Below are 22,125 nucleotides of genomic sequence, written 5' to 3'. Positions count from 1 at the left end.
AAGAGAAAGAGAGAGAAAGTAAGAGCTGAGGATTTGGTGGATTTGAAGATAAGCTCATGTGTGAGGTTTGGGGAGATGGAAATGGGCAATAAAAGAGAAAATATAGAAAGTACGTTAAGCTTGATGCTAAGAAGTGACATAGCAACACTGTCAGAGCACGGGAGGAATACAACTACTCTAAGAAGTGACACAGCAACACTGTCAGAGGACGGGAAGAACACAACTACTCTAAGAAGTGACATAGCAACACTGTCAGAGCACGGGAGGAATACAACTACTCTAAGAAGTGACATAGCAACACTGTCAGAGCACGGGAAGAACACAACTACTCTAAGAAGTGACATAGCAACACTGTCAGAGGACGGGAAGAACACAACTCTAAGTAGTGACATAGCAACACCGTCAGAGGACGGGAAGAACACAACTCTAAGTAGTGACATAGCAACACTGTCAGAGGACGGGAAGAACACAACTACTCTAAGAAGTGACATAGCAACACTGTCAGAGCACGGGAGGAATACAACTACTCTAAGAAGTGACATAGCAACACTGTCAGAGGACGGGAAGAATACAACTACTCTAAGAAGTGACATATCAACACTGTCAGAGGACGGGAAGAATACAACTACTCTAAGAAGTGACATAGCAACACTGTCAGAGGACGGGAAGAATACAACTACTCTAAGAAGTGACATAGCAACACTGTCAGAGGACGGGAGGAATACTACTCTAAGAAGTGACATATCAACACTGTCAGAGGACGGGAAGAACACAACTACTCTAAGAAGTGACATAGAAACACTGTCAGAGCATGGGAGGAATACAACTACTCTAAGAAGTGACATAGCAACACTGTCAGAGGACGGGAAGAATACAACTACTCTAAGAAGTGACATAACAACACTGTCAGAGGACGGGAAGAATACAACTACTCTAAGAAGTGACATAGCAACACTGTCAGAGGACGGGAAGAATACAACTACTCTAAGAAGTGACATAGCAACACTGTCAGAGGACGGGAAGAATACAACTACTCTAAGAAGTGACATAGCAACACTGTCAGAGGACGGGAAGAACACAACTACTCTAAGAAGTGACATAGCAACACTGTCAGAGGACGGGAAGAATACAACTACTCTAAGAAGTGACATAGCAACACTGTCAGAGGACGGGAGGATCATAAATACTCTAAGAAGTGACATAGCAACACTGTCAGAGCACGGGAAGAACACAACTACTCTAAGAAGCGACATAGCAACACTGTCAGAGGACGGGAGGAATACAACTACTCTAAGAAGTGACATAGCAACACTGTCAGAGGACGGGAGGAATACAACTACTCTAAGAAGTGACATAGCAACACTGTCAGAGCACGGGAAGAATACAACTACTCTAAGAAGTGACATAGCAACACTGTCAGAGCACGGGAGGAATACAACTACTCTAAGAAGTGACATAGCAACACTGTCAGAGGACGGGAGGAATACAACTACTCTAAGGAGTGACATAACAACACTGTCAGAGGACGGGAGGATCATAAATACTCTAAGAAGTGACATAGCAACACTGTCAGAGGACGGGAAGAATACAACTACTCTAAGAAGTGACATAGCAACACTGTCAGAGCACGGGAGGAATACAACTACTCTAAGAAGTGACATAGCAACACTGTCAGAGGACGGGAAGAACACAACTCTAAGTAGTGACATAGCAACACTGTCAGAGCATGGGAGGAATACAACTACTCTAAGAAGTGACATAGCAACACTGTCAGAGGACGGGAAGAACACAACTACTCTAAGAAGTGACATGGCAACACTGTCAGAGCACGGGAGGAATACAACTACTCTAAGAAGTGACATAGCAACACTGTCAGAGGACGGGAGGAATACAACTACTCTAAGGAGTGACATAGCAACACTGTCAGAGGACGGGAGGATCATAAATACTCTAAGAAGTGACATGGCAACACTGTCAGAGGACGGGAGGAATACAACTACTCTAAGGAGTGACATAGCAACACTGTCAGAGGACGGGAGGATCATAACTACTCTAAGGAGTGACATAGCAACACTGTCAGAGGACGGGAAGAACACAACTCTAAGAAGTGACATAGCAACACTGTCAGAGGACGGGAGGAATACTACTCTAAGAAGTGACATGGCAACACTGTCAGAGGACGGGAAGAACATATCTACTCTAAGTAGTGACATGGCAACACTGTCAGAGGACGGGAGGATCATATCTACTCTAAGTAGTGACATGGCAACACTGTCAGAGGACGGGAGGAATACAACTACTCTAAGAAGTGACATAGCAACATTGTCAGAGCACGGGAAGAACACAACTACTCTAAGAAGTGACATAGCAACACTGTCAGAGCACGGGAGGAACATAACTACTCTAAGAAGTGACATAGCAACACTGTCAGAGCACGGGAGGAACATAACTACTCTAAGAAGTGACATAGCAACACTGTCAGAGGACGGGAAGAATACAACTACTCTAAGAAGTGACATAGCAACACTGTCAGAGCACGGGAAGAATACAACTACTCTAAGAAGTGACATAGCAACATTGTCAGAGCACGGGAAGAACACAACTACTCTAAGAAGTGACATAGCAACACTGTCAGAGCACGGGAAGAACACAACTACTCTAAGAAGTGACATAGCAACACTGTCAGAGGACGGGAAGAACACAACTCTAAGTAGTGACATAGCAACACTGTCAGAGGACGGGAAGAACACAACTACTCTAAGAAGTGACATAGCAACACTGTCAGAGGACGGGAAGAACACAACTCTAAGTAGTGACATAGCAACACTGTCAGAGGACGGGAAGAACACAACTCTAAGTAGTGACATAGCAACACTGGCAGAGGACGGGAAGAACACAACTACTCTAAGAAGTGACATAGCAACACTATAACATGTCAGAGAAGCCCTAGTCAAAAACACACAGACATTCAGCTATAAGATGAAGGAGAAGGTCTAGTCAAAAACACACAGACATTCAGCTATAACATGAAGGAGAAGGCCTAGTCAACAACACACAGACATTCAGCTATAACATGAAGGAGAAGGCCTAGTCAAAAACACACAGACATTCAGCTATAACATGAAGGAGAAGGTCTAGTCAACAACACACAGACATTCAGCTATAACATGAAGGAGAAGGTCTAGTCAACAACACACAGACATTCAGCTATAACATGAAGGAGAAGGCCTAGTCAACAACACACAGACATTCAGCTATAACATGAAGGAGAAGGTCTAGTCAACAACACACAGACATTCAGCTATAACATGAAGGAGAAGGTCTAGTCAACAACACACAGACATTCAGCTATAACATGAAGGAGAAGCCCTAGTCAAAAACACACAGACATTCAGCTATAACATGAAGGAGAAGGCCTAGTCAACAACACACAGACATTCAGCTATAACATGAAGGAGAAGCCCTAGTCAAAAACACACAGACATTCAGCTATAACATGAAGGAGAAGGCCTAGTCAACAACACACAGACATTCAGCTATAACATGAAGGAGAAGGTCTAGTCAACAACACACAGACATTCAGCTATAACATGAAGGAGAAGGCCTAGTCAACAACACACAGACATTCAGCTATAACATGAAGGAGAAGGTCTAGTCAACAACACACAGACATTCAGCTATAACATGAAGGAGAAGGTCTAGTCAACAACACACAGACATTCAGCTATAACATGAAGGAGAAGGTCTAGTCAACAACACACAGACATTCAGCTGTAACATGAAGGAGAAGGTCTAGTCAACAACACACAGACATTCAGCTATAACATGAAGGAGAAGGCCTAGTCAACAACACACAGACATTCAGCTATAACATGAAGGAGAAGGTCTAGTCAACAACACACAGACATTCAGCTATAACATGAAGGAGAAGGTCTAGTCAACAACACACAGACATTCAGCTATAACATGAAGGAGAAGGTCTAGTCAACAACACACAGACATTCAGCTATAACATGAAGGAGAAGGTCTAGTCAACAACACACAGACATTCAGCTATAACATGAAGGAGAAGGTCTAGTCAAAAACACACAGACATTCAGCTATAACATGAAGGAGAAGGCCTAGTCAAAAACACACAGACATTCAGCTATAACATGAAGAAGAAGGCCTAGTCAACAACACACAGACATTCAGCTATAACATGAAGGAGAAGGTCTAGTCAACAACACACAGACATTCAGCTATAACATGAAGGAGAAGGCCTAGTCAACACACAGACATTCAGCTATAACATGAAGGAGAAGGCCTAGTCAAAAACACACAGACATTCAGCTATAACATGAAGGAGAAGCCCTAGTCAACAACACACAGACATTCAGCTATAACATGAAGGAGAAGGTCTAGTCAACAACACACAGACATTCAGCTATAACATGAAGGAGAAGGTCTAGTCAACAACACACAGACATTCAGCTATAACATGAAGGAGAAGGTCTAGTCAACAACACACAGACATTCAGCTATAACATGAAGGAGAAGGTCTAGTCAACAACACACAGACATTCAGCTATAACATGAAGGAGAAGGTCTAGTCAACAACACACAGACATTCAGCTATAACATGAAGGAGAAGGCCTAGTCAACAACACACAGACATTCAGCTGTAACATGAAGGAGAAGGTCTAGTCAACAACACACAGACATTCAGCTATAACATGAAGGAGAAGGTCTAGTCAAAAACACACAGACATTCAGCTATAACATGAAGGAGAAGCCCTAGTCAAAAACACACAGACATTCAGCTATAACATGAAGGAGAAGGCCTAGTCAAAAACACACAGACATTCAGCTATAACATGAAGGAGAAGGCCTAGTCAACACACAGACATTCAGCTATAACATGAAGGAGAAGGTCTAGTCAACACACAGACATTCAGCTATAACATGAAGGAGAAGGCCTAGTCAACAACACACAGACATTCAGCTATAACATGAAGGAGAAGGCCTAGTCAACAACACACAGACATTCAGCTATAACATGAAGGAGAAGGTCTAGTCAACAACACACAGACATTCAGCTATAACATGAAGGAGAAGGCCTAGTCAACAACACACAGACATTCAGCTATAACATGAAGGAGAAGCCCTAGTCAAAAACACACAGACATTCAGCTATAACATGAAGGAGAAGCCCTAGTCAACAACACACAGACATTCAGCTATAACATGAAGGAGAAGGCCTAGTCAACACACAGACATTCAGCTATAACATGAAGGAGAAGGTCTAGTCAACAACACACAGACATTCAGCTATAACATGAAGGAGAAGGCCTAGTCAACAACACACAGACGTTCAGCTATAACATGAAGGAGAAGGTCTAGTCAACAACACACAGACATTCTGCTATAACATGAAGGAGAAGGCCTAGTCAACAACACACAGACATTCAGCTATAACATGAAGGAGAAGGCCTAGTCAACAACACACAGACATTCAGCTATAACATGAAGGAGAAGGCCTAGTCAACAACACACAGACATTCAGCTATAACATGAAGGAGAAGGTCTAGTCAACAACACACAGACATTCAGCTATAACATGAAGGAGAAGGTCTAGTCAACAACACACAGACATTCAGCTATAACATGAAGGAGAAGGTCTAGTCAACAACACACAGACATTCAGCTATAACATTAAGGAGAAGGCCTAGTCAAAAACACACAGACATTCAGCTATAACATGAAGGAGAAGGTCTAGTCAACAACACACAGACATTCAGCTATAACATGAAGGAGAAGGTCTAGTCAACAACACACAGACATTCAGCTATAACATGAAGGAGAAGGCCTAGTCAACAACACACAGACATTCAGCTATAACATGAAGGAGAAGGCCTAGTCAACAACACACAGACATTCAGCTATAACATGAAGGAGAATGTCTAGTCAAGACACAGACATTCAGCTATAACATGAAGGAGAAGGCCTAGTCAACAACACACAGACATTCAGCTATAACATGAAGGAGAAGGTCTAGTCAACAACACACAGACATTCAGCTATAACATGAAGGAGAAGGTCTAGTCAACAACACACAGACATTCAGCTATAACATGAAGGAGAAGGCCTAGTCAACAACACACAGACATTCAGCTATAACATGAAGGAGAAGGCCTAGTCAACAACACACAGACATTCAGCTATAACATGAAGGAGAAGGTCTAGTCAACAACACACAGACATTCAGCTATAACATGAAGGAGAAGGTCTAGTCAACAACACACAGACATTCAGCTATAACATGAAGGAGAAGGCCTAGTCAAAAACACACAGACATTCAGCTATAACATGAAGGAGAAGGCCTAGTCAAAAACACACAGACATTCAGCTATAACATGAAGGAGAAGGTCTAGTCAACAACACACAGACATTCAGCTATAACATGAAGGAGAAGGTCTAGTCAACAACACACAGACATTCAGCTATAACATGAAGGAGAAGGCCTAGTCAACAACACACGGACATTCAGCTATAACATGAAGGAGAAGGCCTAGTCAACAACACACAGACATTCAGCTATAACATGAAGGAGAAGGCCTAGTCAAAAACACACAGACATTCAGCTATAACATGAAGGAGAAGGCCTAGTCAACAACACACAGACATTCAGCTATAACATGAAGGATAAGGCCTAGTCAAAAACACACAGACATTCAGCTATAACATGAAGGAGAAGGCCTAGTCAAAAACACACAGACATTCAGCTATAACATGAAGGAGAAGGTCTAGTCAACAACACACAGACATTCAGCTATAACATGAAGGAGAAGGTCTAGTCAAAAACACACAGACATTCAGCTATAACATGAAGGAGAAGGTCTAGTCAACAACACACAGACATTCAGCTATAACATGAAGGAGAAGGCCTAGTCAACAACACACAGACATTCAGCTGTAACATGAAGGAGAAGGCCTAGTCAACAACACACAGACATTCAGCTATAACATGAAGGAGAAGCCCTAGTCAACAACACACAGACATTCAGCTATAACATGAAGGAGAAGGCCTAGTCAACAACACACAGACATTCAGCTGTAACATGAAGGAGAAGGTCTAGTCAACAACACACAGACATTCAGCTATAACATGAAGGAGAAGGTCTAGTCAACAACACACAGACATTCAGCTATAACATGAAGGAGAAGGTCTAGTCAACAACACACAGACATTCAGCTATAACATGAAGGAGAAGGTCTAGTCAACAACACACAGACATTCAGCTATAACATGAAGGAGAAGGTCTAGTCAACAACACACAGACATTCAGCTATAACATGAAGGAGAAGGCCTAGTCAACAACACACAGACATTCAGCTATAACATGAAGGAGAAGGCCTAGTCAACAACACACAGACATTCAGCTATAACATGAAGGAGAATGTCTAGTCAAGACACAGACATTCAGCTATAACATGAAGGAGAAGGCCTAGTCAACAACACACAGACATTCAGCTATAACATGAAGGAGAAGGTCTAGTCAACAACACACAGACATTCAGCTATAACATGAAGGAGAAGGTCTAGTCAACAACACACAGACATTCAGCTATAACATGAAGGAGAAGGCCTAGTCAACAACACACAGACATTCAGCTATAACATGAAGGAGAAGGCCTAGTCAACAACACACAGACATTCAGCTATAACATGAAGGAGAAGGTCTAGTCAACAACACACAGACATTCAGCTATAACATGAAGGAGAAGGTCTAGTCAACAACACACAGACATTCAGCTATAACATGAAGGAGAAGGCCTAGTCAAAAACACACAGACATTCAGCTATAACATGAAGGAGAAGGCCTAGTCAAAAACACACAGACATTCAGCTATAACATGAAGGAGAAGGTCTAGTCAACAACACACAGACATTCAGCTATAACATGAAGGAGAAGGTCTAGTCAACAACACACAGACATTCAGCTATAACATGAAGGAGAAGGTCTAGTCAAAAACACACAGACATTCAGCTATAACATGAAGGAGAAGGTCTAGTCAACAACACACAGACATTCAGCTATAACATGAAGGAGAAGGCCTAGTCAACAACACACAGACATTCAGCTGTAACATGAAGGAGAAGGCCTAGTCAACAACACACAGACATTCAGCTATAACATGAAGGAGAAGCCCTAGTCAACAACACACAGACATTCAGCTATAACATGAAGGAGAAGGTCTAGTCAACAACACACAGACATTCAGCTATAACATGAAGGAGAAGGTCTAGTCAACAACACACAGACATTCAGCTATAACATGAAGGAGAAGGCCTAGTCAACAACACACAGACATTCAGCTATAACATGAAGGAGAAGGTCTAGTCTACAACACACAGACATTCAGCTATAACATGAAGGAGAAGGCCTAGTCAACAACACACAGACATTCAGCTATAACATGAAGGAGAAGGCCTAGTCAACACACAGACATCCAGCTATAACATGAAGGAGAAGGTCTAGTCAACAACACACAGACATTCAGCTATAACATGAAGGAGAAGCCCTAGTCAACAACACACAGACATTCAGCTATAACATGAAGGAGAAGGTCTAGTCAACAACACACAGACATTCAGCTATAACATGAAGGAGAAGGCCTAGTCAAAAACACACAGACATTCAGCTATAACATGAAGGAGAAGGTCTAGTCAACAACACACAGACATTCAGCTATAACATGAAGGAGAAGGCCTAGTCAACAACACACAGACATTCAGCTATAACATGAAGGAGAAGGCCTAGTCAACAACACACAGACATTCAGCTATAACATGAAGGAGAAGGTCTAGTCAACAACACACAGACATTCAGCTATAACATGAAGGAGAAGGCCTAGTCAACAACACACAGACATTCAGCTATAACATGAAGGAGAAGGTCTAGTCTACAACACACAGACATTCAGCTATAACATGAAGGAGAAGGTCTAGTCAACACACAGACATTCAGCTATAACATGAAGGAGAAGGTCTAGTCAACAACACACAGACATTCAGCTATAACATGAAGGAGAAGGTCTAGTCAACAACACACAGACATTCAGCTATAACATGAAGGAGAAGGCCTAGTCAACAACACACAGACATTCAGCTATAACATGAAGGAGAAGGCCTAGTCAACAACACACAGACATTCAGCTATAACATGAAGGAGAAGGCCTAGTCAACAACACACAGACATTCAGCTATAACATGAAGGAGAAGGTCTAGTCAACAACACACAGACATTCAGCTATAACATGAAGGAGAAGGTCTAGTCAACAACACACAGACATTCAGCTATAACATGAAGGAGAAGGCCTAGTCAACAACACACAGACATTCAGCTATAACATGAAGGAGAAGCCCTAGTCAACAACACACAGACATTCAGCTATAACATGAAGGAGAAGGCCTAGTCAACAACACACAGACATGCAGCTATAACATGAAGGAGAAGGTCTAGTCAACAACACACAGACATTCAGCTATAACATGAAGGAGAAGGTCTAGTCAACAACACACAGACATTCAGCTATAACATGAAGGAGAAGGCCTAGTCAACAACACACAGACATTCAGCTATAACATGAAGGAGAAGGCCTAGTCAACAACACACAGACATTCATTCACCTATAACATGAAGGAGAAGGTCTAGTCAAAAACACACAGACATTCAGCTATAACATGAAGGAGAAGGTCTAGTCAACAACACACAGACATTCAGCTATAACATGAAGGAGAAGGTCTAGTCAACAACACACAGACATTCAGCTATAACATGAAGGAGAAGGCCTAGTCAAAAACACACAGACATTCAGCTATAACATGAAGGAGAAGGTCTAGTCAACACACAGACATTCAGCTATAACATGAAGGAGAAGGTCTAGTCAACACACAGACATTCAGCTATAACATGAAGGAGAATGTCTAGTCAACAACACACAGACATTCAGCTATAACATGAAGGAGAAGGCCTAGTCAAAAACACACAGACATTCAGCTATAACATGAAGGAGAAGGTCTAGTCAACACACAGACATTCAGCTATAACATGAAGGAGAAGGCCTAGTCAACACACAGACATTCAGCTATAACATGAAGGAGAAGGCCTAGTCAACAACACACAGACATTCAGCTATAACATGAAGGAGAAGGTCTAGTCAACAACACACAGACATTCAGCTATAACATGAAGGAGAAGGTCTAGTCAACAACACACAGACATTCAGCTATAACATGAAGGAGAAGGTCTAGTCAACACACAGACATCCAGCTATAACATGAAGGAGAAGGCCTAGTCAACAACACACAGACATTCAGCTATAACATGAAGGAGAAGGCCTAGTCAACAACACACAGACATTCAGCTATAACATGAAGGAGAAGGTCTAGTCTACAACACACAGACATTCAGCTATAACATGAAGGAGAAGGCCTAGTCAACAACACACAGACATTCAGCTATAACATGAAGGAGAAGGTCTAGTCTACAACACACAGACATTCAGCTATAACATGAAGGAGAAGGTCTAGTCAACAACACACAGACATTCAGCTGTAACATGAAGGAGAAGGCCTAGTCAACAACACACAGACATTCAGCTATAACATGAAGGAGAAGGCCTAGTCAACACACAGACATTCAGCTATAACATGAAGGAGAAGGTCTAGTCAAAAACACACAGACATTCAGCTATAACATGAAGGAGAAGGCCTAGTCAACAACACACAGACATTCAGCTATAACATGAAGGAGAAGGTCTAGTCAACAACACACAGACATTCAGCTATAACATGAAGGAGAAGGCCTAGTCAACAACACACAGACATTCAGCTATAACATGAAGGAGAAGGCCTAGTCAACAACACACAGACATTCAGCTATAACATGAAGGAGAAGGCCTAGTCAACACACAGACATTCAGCTATAACATGAAGGAGAAGGCCTAGTCAACACACAGACATTCAGCTATAACATGAAGGAGAAGGCCTAGTCAACAACACACAGACATTCAGCTATAACATGAAGGAGAAGGTCTAGTCAACAACACACAGACATTCAGCTATAACATGAAGGAGAAGGTCTAGTCAACAACACACAGACATTCAGCTATAACATGAAGGAGAAGGTCTAGTCAACAACACACAGACATTCAGCTATAACATGAAGGAGAAGGCCTAGTCAAAAACACACAGACATTCAGCTATAACATGAAGGAGAAGTTCTAGTCAACAACACACAGACATTCAGCTATAACATGAAGGAGAAGGCCTAGTCAACAACACACAGACATTCAGCTATAACATGAAGGAGAAGGTCTAGTCAACAACACACAGACATTCAGCTATAACATGAAGGAGAAGGTCTAGTCAACAACACACAGACATTCAGCTATAACATGAAGGAGAAGGCCTAGTCAACAACACACAGACATTCAGCTATAACATGAAGGAGAAGGCCTAGTCAACAACACACAGACATTCAGCTATAACATGAAGGAGAAGGCCTAGTCAACAACACACAGACATTCAGCTATAACATGAAGGAGAAGGTCTAGTCAACAACACACAGACATTCAGCTATAACATGAAGGAGAAGGTCTAGTCAACAACACACAGACATTCAGCTATAACATGAAGGAGAAGCCCTAGTCAACAACACACAGACATTCAGCTATAACATGAAGGAGAAGGTCTAGTCAACACACAGACATTCAGCTATAACATGAAGGAGAAGGCCTAGTCAACAACACACAGACATTCAGCTATAACATGAAGGAGAAGGTCTAGTCAACAACACACAGACATTCAGCTATAACATGAAGGAGAAGGCCTAGTCAACAACACACGGACATTCAGCTATAACATGAAGGAGAAGGTCTAGTCAACAACACACACAGACATTCAGCTATAACATGAAGGAGAAGGTCTAGTCAACAACACACAGACATTCAGCTATAACATGAAGGAGAAGGTCTAGTCAACAACACACAGACATTCAGCTATAACATGAAGGAGAAGGCCTAGTCAACAACACACAGACATTCAGCTATAACATGAAGGAGAAGGCCTAGTCAACAACACACAGACATTCAGCTATAACATGAAGGAGAAGGCCTAGTCAACAACACACAGACATTCAGCTATAACATGAAGGAGAAGGCCTAGTCAACAACACACAGACATTCAGCTATAACATGAAGGAGAAGGTCTAGTCAACACACAGACATTCAGCTATAACATGAAGGAGAAGGTCTAGTCAACAACACACAGACATTCAGCTATAACATGAAGGAGAAGCCCTAGTCAACAACACACAGACATTCAGCTATAACATGAAGGAGAAGGTCTAGTCTACAACACACAGACATTCAGCTATAACATGAAGGAGAAGGTCTAGTCAAAAACACACAGACATCGTTACTCACTGAGCAGAGACTCGATGACCACCCTGTAGAGGTCAGCCTGACGATGGGGCTGCCACTGGACACACATACTGGACATCATCACCTGGTAGGTGTTCAGGTTGGTCACGCCCAGGTACACTGAGGGGAGGGAGAGAGACAGAGGGGGACAGAGAGAGAGAGAGAGAGAGAGAGAGAAGGGGGGCAGAGAGTGAGAGAGAGAGAGAGAGAGAGAGAGAGAGAGAGAGAGAGAGAGAGAGAGAGAGAGAGAAGTGAGGGGGCAGAGAGAGAGAGAGAGAAAGAGAGAGAGAGAGAGAGAGAGAGAGAAGTGGGGGGCAGAGAGAGGGGGACAGAGAGAGAGTGAGAGACAACGAGAGAGGGGGACAGAGAGAGAGAGAGAGACACAGGAGAGCGAGAGAGAGAGAAAGAGAGAGATTTTATAAACACAATCACGATGACAGAAGAACATCACCAGCACATCCCTATCACCATTACCATCACACGATCACAATCAAATAACTATCACAATCAAATAACTATCACTATCAAATCAAATCACAATCATGACCCCACCACATCACTATCTACAGTCACATCATGAAGGTACTGAAGCCGTCAGCTGACGGAGAATTGCAACCTAGCTAATCGTATTGACAGGTAAAGACCAGGATGTTGATAGTATTGATAACGTGTCCTAATGAAACACAATCAATCCAGCTGTGTAGCTGTGTGTCTTTAAGGAATTCATCTCATCCACTCAAATAAACAACTCATTCTGATGTATGGGAAGAATCCATATGAACTAATGTCCAACTTCTGAGTCCTATCCACCTCCCATTTGTTGTCAAAGAAAAGAAAGGCTATTAATCTTAGTGCTTAAATAGTATATGACGTGTTGATAAGAGAGCAATAAGTTAAAATCTATTCTCCAATCTTTATGAAAGCTATTAGGAACCGTAAACAGTTGAAAGAGTGTAAACAGTCTCTCTGTTCCGTACAACAACAACAACAACAACAAACATGTTCTGAAAAACAAAAGCTGTAACAACAAAACTAATCTTTTAAAATGATTACTCCTGGTTTCATTTTAGAGGAGCAGAAGTTGTTTCCATCTGACTTACACTTTACACTTTTCAACGAAAAATGTCAATGAATCACACAGCTAAACAATCTGACACAAGCACCATACGAACTGCTAGAACGGAACGACAACATGTAAAACACCCAGAACATCAAAGAGCTATGACACAACTGTGAGATCATGACACATCCCCCGTACACATCGTATTCACATTCTACAACTGCTATATCTATAGTTTGTTACCCGCCTCCCGAGAGGGAAAGTCATGACAACACACGGCAGCTGGATTACCTTTCCTCCTTGTGGATAATGGATGTGACAGCCTTTGGATTTGTCCTAAATAGCATCCTACCCCCTATAGAGTGCACTACTCTAGGGAACCGAGTCCTATGGGAGCACTATATAGGGAATAGGGAACAGTTTGAGACCAGAGTCCTATGGGAGCACTATATAGGGCATAGGGAACAGTTTGAGACCAGAGTCCTATGGGAGCACTATATAGGGAATAGGGAACAGTTTGAGACCAGAGCCCTATGGGAGCACTATATAGGGCATAGGGAACAGTTTGAGACCAGAGTCCTATGGGAGCACTATATAGGGAATAGGGAACAGTTTGAGACCAGAGCCCTATGGGAGCACTATATAGGGCATAGGGAACAGTTTGAGACCAGAGTCCTATGGGAGCACTATGTAGGGCATAGGGAACAGTTTGAGACCAGAGTCCTATGGGAGCACTATATAGGGAATAGGGAACCGTTTGAGACCAGAGTCCTATGGGAGCACTATGTAGGGCATAGGGAACAGTTTGAGACCAGAGTCCTATGGGAGCACTATATAGGGAACAGTTTGAGACCAGAGTCCTATGGGAGCACTATATAGGGAACAGTTTGAGACCAGAGTCCTATGGGAGCACTATAAAGGGAATAGAGGGCAGTTTGTGACACAGTCTTTAACTTCCTTATTACGAGCCTTATTAATGAGCTGTATGTATGCATGGACAGACAGCCACTCTGCAGCACCAGGGGCACAAACCTACGGAAGACAAGAGTCAAAACCAGGTAAAATTGAGCTATTTGTGCATTTAATTATTTAAAGGTCAAACTGACAACGCATAAAATATTGATAGGGATCTTGGTGGTGTATTTTGTAGTGGCAAATCGGTTCAAATATGACACAACCAAGAACTTTGTGAAAATCAATATAGACTTTTAATACAACAGTATCATAAGCCGGAGCAGTCCGCGGAACGCACACCTTTCCAGAGCTCTCATTCTTCATTTTATACCCACACATACATCAGCAGTTCATCCCCCATTGCAACTACAGTTACATTCCAATCCGTGCATTCTGCTTGTTCAGCCCAGTAACGCCCACATCTGCTTTCCGTCAGATTATCATGATGACAAGACCCTTGCTTTGACCCTTCACTCAGCTTAATGCGTTCTCCTGTTTGTGTGTTATCTAGGGTCAGCAGACTATGTGTCTCTTCTGTTTTTAGCATGCTCAGCTATACTAAAAATACTATACATTCCCCTTTCCTGTGGCCTGTGTTCATACCCTGTAATTAACTCCATGTGTCCCTTTTGGTGTCTTTCATCTCCTTTAGCTTTAGGGTGCCTAGCTGTTCTGGTCGCCTTCTCTTCATTTTGTTGTCTAAGATCAAACAGACTTGTGTGTCTCCCCTGTGATGTGATTGATGTCTGTAATCCATCAGTTGGTCCTTTGGCTGACCCCCTCCTTTGTCTAATCTCTCTGATCTTTGTATGTCCAGTTGCCCTAGGCATCTATGTGTCTGCATTTTAAGTGTTTCTCAGCTATCCCATACTCCCATGGCCTTTATCTACTTCCTGCCCTATACAATAGACAATACATTTTACCAGAACAAGAAATGAACCCATAAGTGTATCTTCCTCTTGTGTTACCAAAATCATGTATATAATTTCTCCCACAGTATGCAGATATAATTATACGGCCAGCGTGAGGAGATGAACTACTGTACAGTGTGTTTGGGGTTGAAAGAGAGACTGCAACGCATCATAAGGCATTTGTGTCACGACTTAAATTCCCCTCTCTATAATGGAATAGCTGCCTTGTACAGCGGTGGGGGGGGGGGGGGGGGGGTTGGGGGGCGGGTGGGGGGGGGGCACTTATAGCCACATAGAGATGAGCTGCATACATTCAATGCTCAGGATATATCAATTCATGCATTATTCATTTACTCATTCATCCATCCACTCATTAATTCAGTCAGCCATTCAGTCATTCATTGTACATGTATAATATGTATCCAACTGTAGACATATTGGGCTCCCGAGTGGCGCAGCGGTCTAAGGCACTGCAAGAGGCGTCAATACAGTCCCTGGTTCGAATCCAGGCTGTATCACATCCGGCCATGATTGGGAGTCCCATAGAGTGGCTCACAATTGGCCCAGCTTAGTCCAGGTTTGGCCGGCCTAGGCCGTCATTGTAAATAAGAATTTGTTCTTAACTGACTTGCTAGGTTAAATGAAGAAAATATATATATATATATATATATATATTGCTCTGGGTCCAGCTTCCCATTATGGAGGGGCTAGTGGATTGGCAGTATGTCCTGGTTCTGCCAGTTGAGAAGAGATATTATATCACCGTGTGTCTCTGGAACGTCTCATCTGACTGAGATCCAATGAGAACACAGCTCTTCTCAGGTAGTCACACAGCGGGACGCTGACGTGACGCTCTGCCGACAGCCAGACGGACTTTATGAAAAAGACAATCTATTTTACTTTTGATGAGAAAAGCTCCAACAAAGCAGGTATTATTTCACGACGCACCTGCTGATATCACATTTATATGCAAACGGGTGTACATTTCCCCCACTGTCTGCCTGAATATTGATATTCTCAGCTGTCCGTCAGGGTGGTGAAATCCTCTTCAACAAAACAAAAGGGAATCTGATGTTATCAGCATAATGTAATGCAAACAGAATACAAAGCTATGTATTACGCTTCCTTAAAGCTTCATCTCCATGCGCTTTGCATCATGGGGATTAATAACATGTATCTTTACAAACTGGTTCAGAGGAGCAGACATACACTACACATACAAAAGTATGTGGACACCCCCTTCAAATTAGTGGATTTGGCTATTTTAGCCACACCCGTTGCTGACAGGTGTATTACATTCAGCACGCTGCCATGCAATCTCCATAGACAAACACTGGCAGTATAATGGCTTTACTGAAGAGCTCAGTGACTTTCAAAGTAGCACCGTCATAGGATGCCATTTTTCCAACAAGTCAGTTCGTCAAATTTCTGCCCTGTTAGAGCTGCCCCCGGTCAACTGTTTGTGCTGTTATTGTGAAGAGGAAACGTCTAGGAGCAACAACGGCTCAGCCACAAAGTGGTAGGCCACACAAGCTCACAGAACGGGATCACCGAGTGCTGAAACGTGTAGCGAGTAAAAATCGTCTGTCCTCGGTTTCAACACTCACTACCGAGTTCCAAACTGCCTCTGGAAGCAACGTCGGGCACAATAACTGTTCGTCGGGATCTTCATGAAATGGGTTTCCATGGCAGAGCAGCCGCACACAAGCCTAAGATCTCCATATGCAATGCCAAGCGTCGGCTCACCGCCATATATATATACACAAGTATGTGGACCTGCCCAAATGCATAGTGCCAACTGTAAAGTTTGGTGGAGGAGGAATAATGGTCTGGGGCTGTTCTTCATGGTTCGGGCCTCTTAGTTCCAGTGAAGGGAAATGTTAACTCAACAGCATACATTACATTCTAGATTATTTGGTGCTTCCAACTTTGAGGCAACAGTTTGGGGAAGGCACTTTCCTGTTTCAGCATGACAATGCCCCAGTGCACAAAGCGACGTCCATACAGAACTGGTTTGTCGAGGTCGGTGTGGAAGAACTGGACTGGCCTGCACAGTGCCCTGACTTTAACCCCATCGAACACCTTTGGGATTAATTGGAACGCCGACTGCAAGCCAGGCCTAATCGCCCAACTTCAGTACCCGACCTCACTAATGCTCTTGTGGCTGAATGGAAGCAAGTCCCTGCAGCAATGTTCCAACATCTAGTATCTAGTGGAAAGCCTTCCCAGAAGAGGTGGAGGCTGTTATAGCAGCAAAGGGGGAGACCAACTCCATATTAATATGCCCATACCAGTGGCTGCTTGGTATTGGCAGTTGGAAGAGTCCTGACCCTGAGGTTCCCTTTGTTGTGGTCTTGAACTGCAACTGCAACAGGAGTCTACCTGAACTACCTGAACACCCTTCACCAGCCCTAACATGTAGTGGTGGTGTGTGCGGGGGGGGGGGGGGGGGGGGGGGGGGGGGGGTTGGCTGGATCCTGTGGTGTAGGACACACACACACACACACTGCCAGCAACACACACACACACAGCGCCAGCAACACACACGCACACAAACACATACAGGGTCAGCAACACACACACACACACACACGCACACATACAGGGTCAGCAACACACCCACACAGCAACACACACGCACATCAACACATACAGGGTCAGCAACACGCACACACACACACACACACACACACACACACACACACACACACACACACACACACACACACACACACACACACACACACACACACAACCTGACCAATAGAGCCAATATATTACATGTCTTGGCGGTGCCCTGGAGAGGCTGGCTGGATCCTGTGGTGTAGGAAGAGATGACCTTCACAGTGTACTCAGTGTCACTTTGCAGGTTCAGGATCAGCATGGTGTTGACGTCGTCTCCCACAAAGGTCTCCAGAGCTGACCCTGGCACTGTAGGAAACACAGAGACTAGCTCAGCAACACGCATAGACACACAGACACACACACAGACACACACACACACACAGACACACAGACACACACACACACACACACACACACACACACACACACACACACACACACACACACACACACACACACACACACACACACACACACACACACACACACACATCATGTTGCACCTGAAGTTCCAACCAAATGTATTTGAGGGCAGTCTGGACAATGAGGAAGGGAGGCGCAGGCAGAGAGAAGGGAAGAAGGGCAGGAAACATGTATTGTAGTGAGAGTAAGCACCTCTCCACTAACAGACTGAGGCAGAGCCCCCTGTTCCTCCTGTTGTAGAAGGCATTCAATCTAGGTGGATAACCCATTTCTCTAGACCACATGGCAGGGTATTCAATCTAGGTGGAGGACCCATTTCACTGGACCACAGGACAAGGTATTAAATCTAGGTGGAGGACCCATTTCTCTGAACCACAGGGCAGGGTATTACATCTAGGTGGAGGACCCATTTCTCTGGACCACAGGGCAAGGTATTAAATCTAGGTGGAGGACAGATTTCTCTGGACCACTGGGCAGGGTATTCAATCTAGGTGGAGGACCCATTTCTCTGGACCACAGGGCAAGGTATTAAATCTAGGTGGAGGACCCATTTCTCTGAACCACAGGGCAAGGTATTAAATCTAGGTGGAGGACAGATTTCTCTGGACCACTGGGCAGGGTATTCAATCTAGGTGGAGGACCCATTTCTCCAGACCACAGGACAGTTTAAAGAGCTTCTAATAGAAAGCAGAGACTCACACAGTCACAGAATGCAACCCAAATGGCAACCAATCCCCTATGTAGTGCACTACTTTTGACCGGAGCTCTTTGGATTCTTGTCAAAAGTAGTGCACTACATAGGGAATAGGGTTCCCATAGGGCTCTGATCAAAAGTAGTGCACTATATAAGGAATAGGGTCCCCATAGGGCTCTGATCAAAAGTAGTGCACTACATAGGGACCAGGTTTCCATTTGGAACACATCCACAGACTCTTTCTTCTTTCTGTTTCTCATGTAGTTTCTCCAAGTAGGAAACAAAGCTGAGGGATATTTCCCCACACGCTGTGTTACACCCACATCAAGCCTTCTGTTTACAATGACTGAGAGGGCAGACTGAATAATGGTGTTTAAAAGACTGTCTGAGACGGCAGACTGAATAATGGTGTTTAAAAGACTGTCTGAGACGGCAGACTGAATAATGAGACGGCAGAGTGAGACGGCAGACTGAATACTGGTGTTTAAAAGACTGTCTGAGACGGCAGACTGAATAATGGTGTTTAAAAGACTGTCTGAGACGGCAGACTGAATAATGGTGTTGAAAAGACTGTCTGAGACGGCAGACTGAATAATGGTGTTTAAAAGACTGTCTGAGACGGCAGACTGAATAATGGTGTTTAAAAGACTGTCTGAGACGGCAGACTGAATAATGGTGTTTAAAAGACTGTCTGAGACGGCAGACTGAATAATGGTGTTTAAAAGACTGTCTGAGACGGCAGACTGAATAATGGTGTTTAAAAGACTGTCTGAGACGGCAGACTGAATAATGAGACGGCAGACTGAGACGGCAGACTGAATAATGGTGTTTAAAAGACTGTCTGAGACGGCAGACTGAATAATGGTGTTTAAAAGACTGTCTGAGGCGGCAGACTGAATAATGGTGTTTAAAAGACTGTCTGAGACGGCAGACTGAATAATGGTGTTTAAAAGACTGTCTGAGACGGCAGACTGAATAATGGTGTTTAAAAGACTGTCTGAGACGGCAGACTGAATAATGGTGTTTAAGAGATTGAGACGAGAGAGGTGTGTATTGTAACAGGTGTGTATTGTAACAGGTATGTATTGTAACAGGTGTGTATTGTGACGTGTGTATTGTAACAGGTGTGTATTGTAACATGTGTGTATTGTAACATGTGTGTATTGTAACATGTGTGTATTGTAACAGGTGTGTATTGTAACAGGTGTGTATTGTAACATGTGTGTATTGTAACAGGTGTGTATTGTAACAGGTGTGTATTGTAACAGGTGTGTATTGTGACGTGTGTATTGTAACAGGTGTGTATTGTAACAGGTGTGTATTGTAACAGGTGTGTATTGTAACATGTGTGTATTGTAACAGGTATGTATTGTAACAGGTGTGTATTGTAACAGGTGTGTATTGTAACAGGTGTGTATTGTAACAGGTGTGTATTGTAACAGGTGTGTATTGTAACAGGTGTGTATTGTAACAGGTGTGTATTGTAACATGTGTGTATTGTGACGTGTGTATTGTAACAGGTGTGTACGTACCAGAGGTGGGTTGGTAGACTACCCTGAAGCCCAAGGTGGGAGAAGGAGGCGTGTCCCAGGTGATGCGGAAGCGACTGAACCACTCCTCAGACACCCTCAGGTTGCTAGGCGCCGAGAGGGGCACTGACAAAACAAGAGGAGTAGAGAAACTGTCACTTATACACTGTGGTTTACGGTAAAATGGTGCAGATGATTGGTAGAGAAACTGTCACTTATACACTGTGGTTTACGGTAAAATGGTGAAGATGATTGGCAGAGAAACTGTCACTTATACACTGTGGTTTACGGTAAAATGGTGAAGATGATTCGTAGAGAAACTGTCACTTATACACTGTGGTTTACGGTAAAATGGTGAAGATGATTGGTAGAGAAACTGTCACTTATACACTGTGGTTTATGGTAAAATGGTGAAGATGATTGGCAGAGAAACTGTCACTTATACACTGTGGTTTACAGTAAAATGGTGAAGATGATTGGTAGAGAAACTGTCACTTATACACTGCGGTTTATGGTAAAATGGTGAAGATGATTGGTAAAGAAACTGTCACTTATACACTGTGGTTTACGGTAAAATGGGGAAGATGATTGGTAGAGAAACTGTCACTTATACACTGTGGCTTACGGTAAAATGGTGAAGATGATTGGCAGAGAAACTGTCACTTATACACTGTGGTTTACGGTAAAATGGTGAAGATGATTGGCAGAGAAACTGTCACTTATACACTGTGGTTTACGGTAAAATGGTGAAGATGATTGGTAGAGAAACTGTCACTTATACACTGTGGTTTACGGTAAAATGGTGAAGATGCCGTTCAAAAAAGATTGCTAGAGAAACGGTCACTTATACACTGTGTTTTACGGTACGCCGTTAGGCTGCAGTCAATTGTTATGGTATTGCACCAATATGCAAACCACAGATTCCATCCATCCAAAACACTGAGAGTTATTAAAGTCATATGTATGTGTGATTTATGAACTATTGTGTTTTTACAAGGTTTGGGGTTTCATTTGGAATACAAGCTAGCCAAAGGGACTGTACTCTCTCTGCTCTCTACTTTAAAAACACATTTGACTTATATTCACTGTGGCATTTTCATTTACATTTTAAAGAGGAGACAATCCTAGTCTGAAAAAGCACCCCTATCCCTTGTGGCTGCACTACTGTTGGTCTGAGCCTTACGGGCCGGGCCGCGGTACACGAGTACAACTTGAGACGGTCTGGTCACACGGATTTGTTAGGTGACAAAGATCCGGATGGATATTGTCATTTGTCAGCGTTGTAACAAACCCCCCCACCTAGCAACCCATGCAACCCTAAACAGTTCACTCTGTTCACACACCCTTCTTGTTGGCAGAGAGAAAACGTTGCAGTTTTAAAGCTCATTTCCTGCATTTCTCCACATTATACCACGGAGCCAAGGGAAAATGTAGCCGTTTTAAAGCTAACTTCCTGCATTT

At 43.2% G+C, this 22,125-nt stretch overlaps 1 protein-coding gene across 1 annotated transcript in view; it reads right to left on the bottom strand.

Annotated features, from left to right (window-relative positions):
- LOC110511431 (collagen alpha-1(XIV) chain) overlaps positions 1–22,125 on the bottom strand; it is a 256,230-nt gene that overhangs the window by 130,055 nt on the left and 104,050 nt on the right. Inside the window, 3 exon segments of the mRNA XM_090186206.1 lie at positions 12,472–12,588; positions 18,175–18,324; positions 20,668–20,790. Coding sequence (XP_090042332.1) covers positions 12,472–12,588; positions 18,175–18,324; positions 20,668–20,790 — 390 coding nt within the window.

This window comes from Oncorhynchus mykiss, chromosome 2 (assembly GCF_057628025.1).
Source record: "Oncorhynchus mykiss isolate SJ-2025 chromosome 2, ASM5762802v1, whole genome shotgun sequence".
Taxonomy (NCBI): Eukaryota; Metazoa; Chordata; class Actinopteri; order Salmoniformes; family Salmonidae; genus Oncorhynchus; species Oncorhynchus mykiss.
This window is presented reverse-complemented; position numbering and strand designations above follow the sequence as displayed.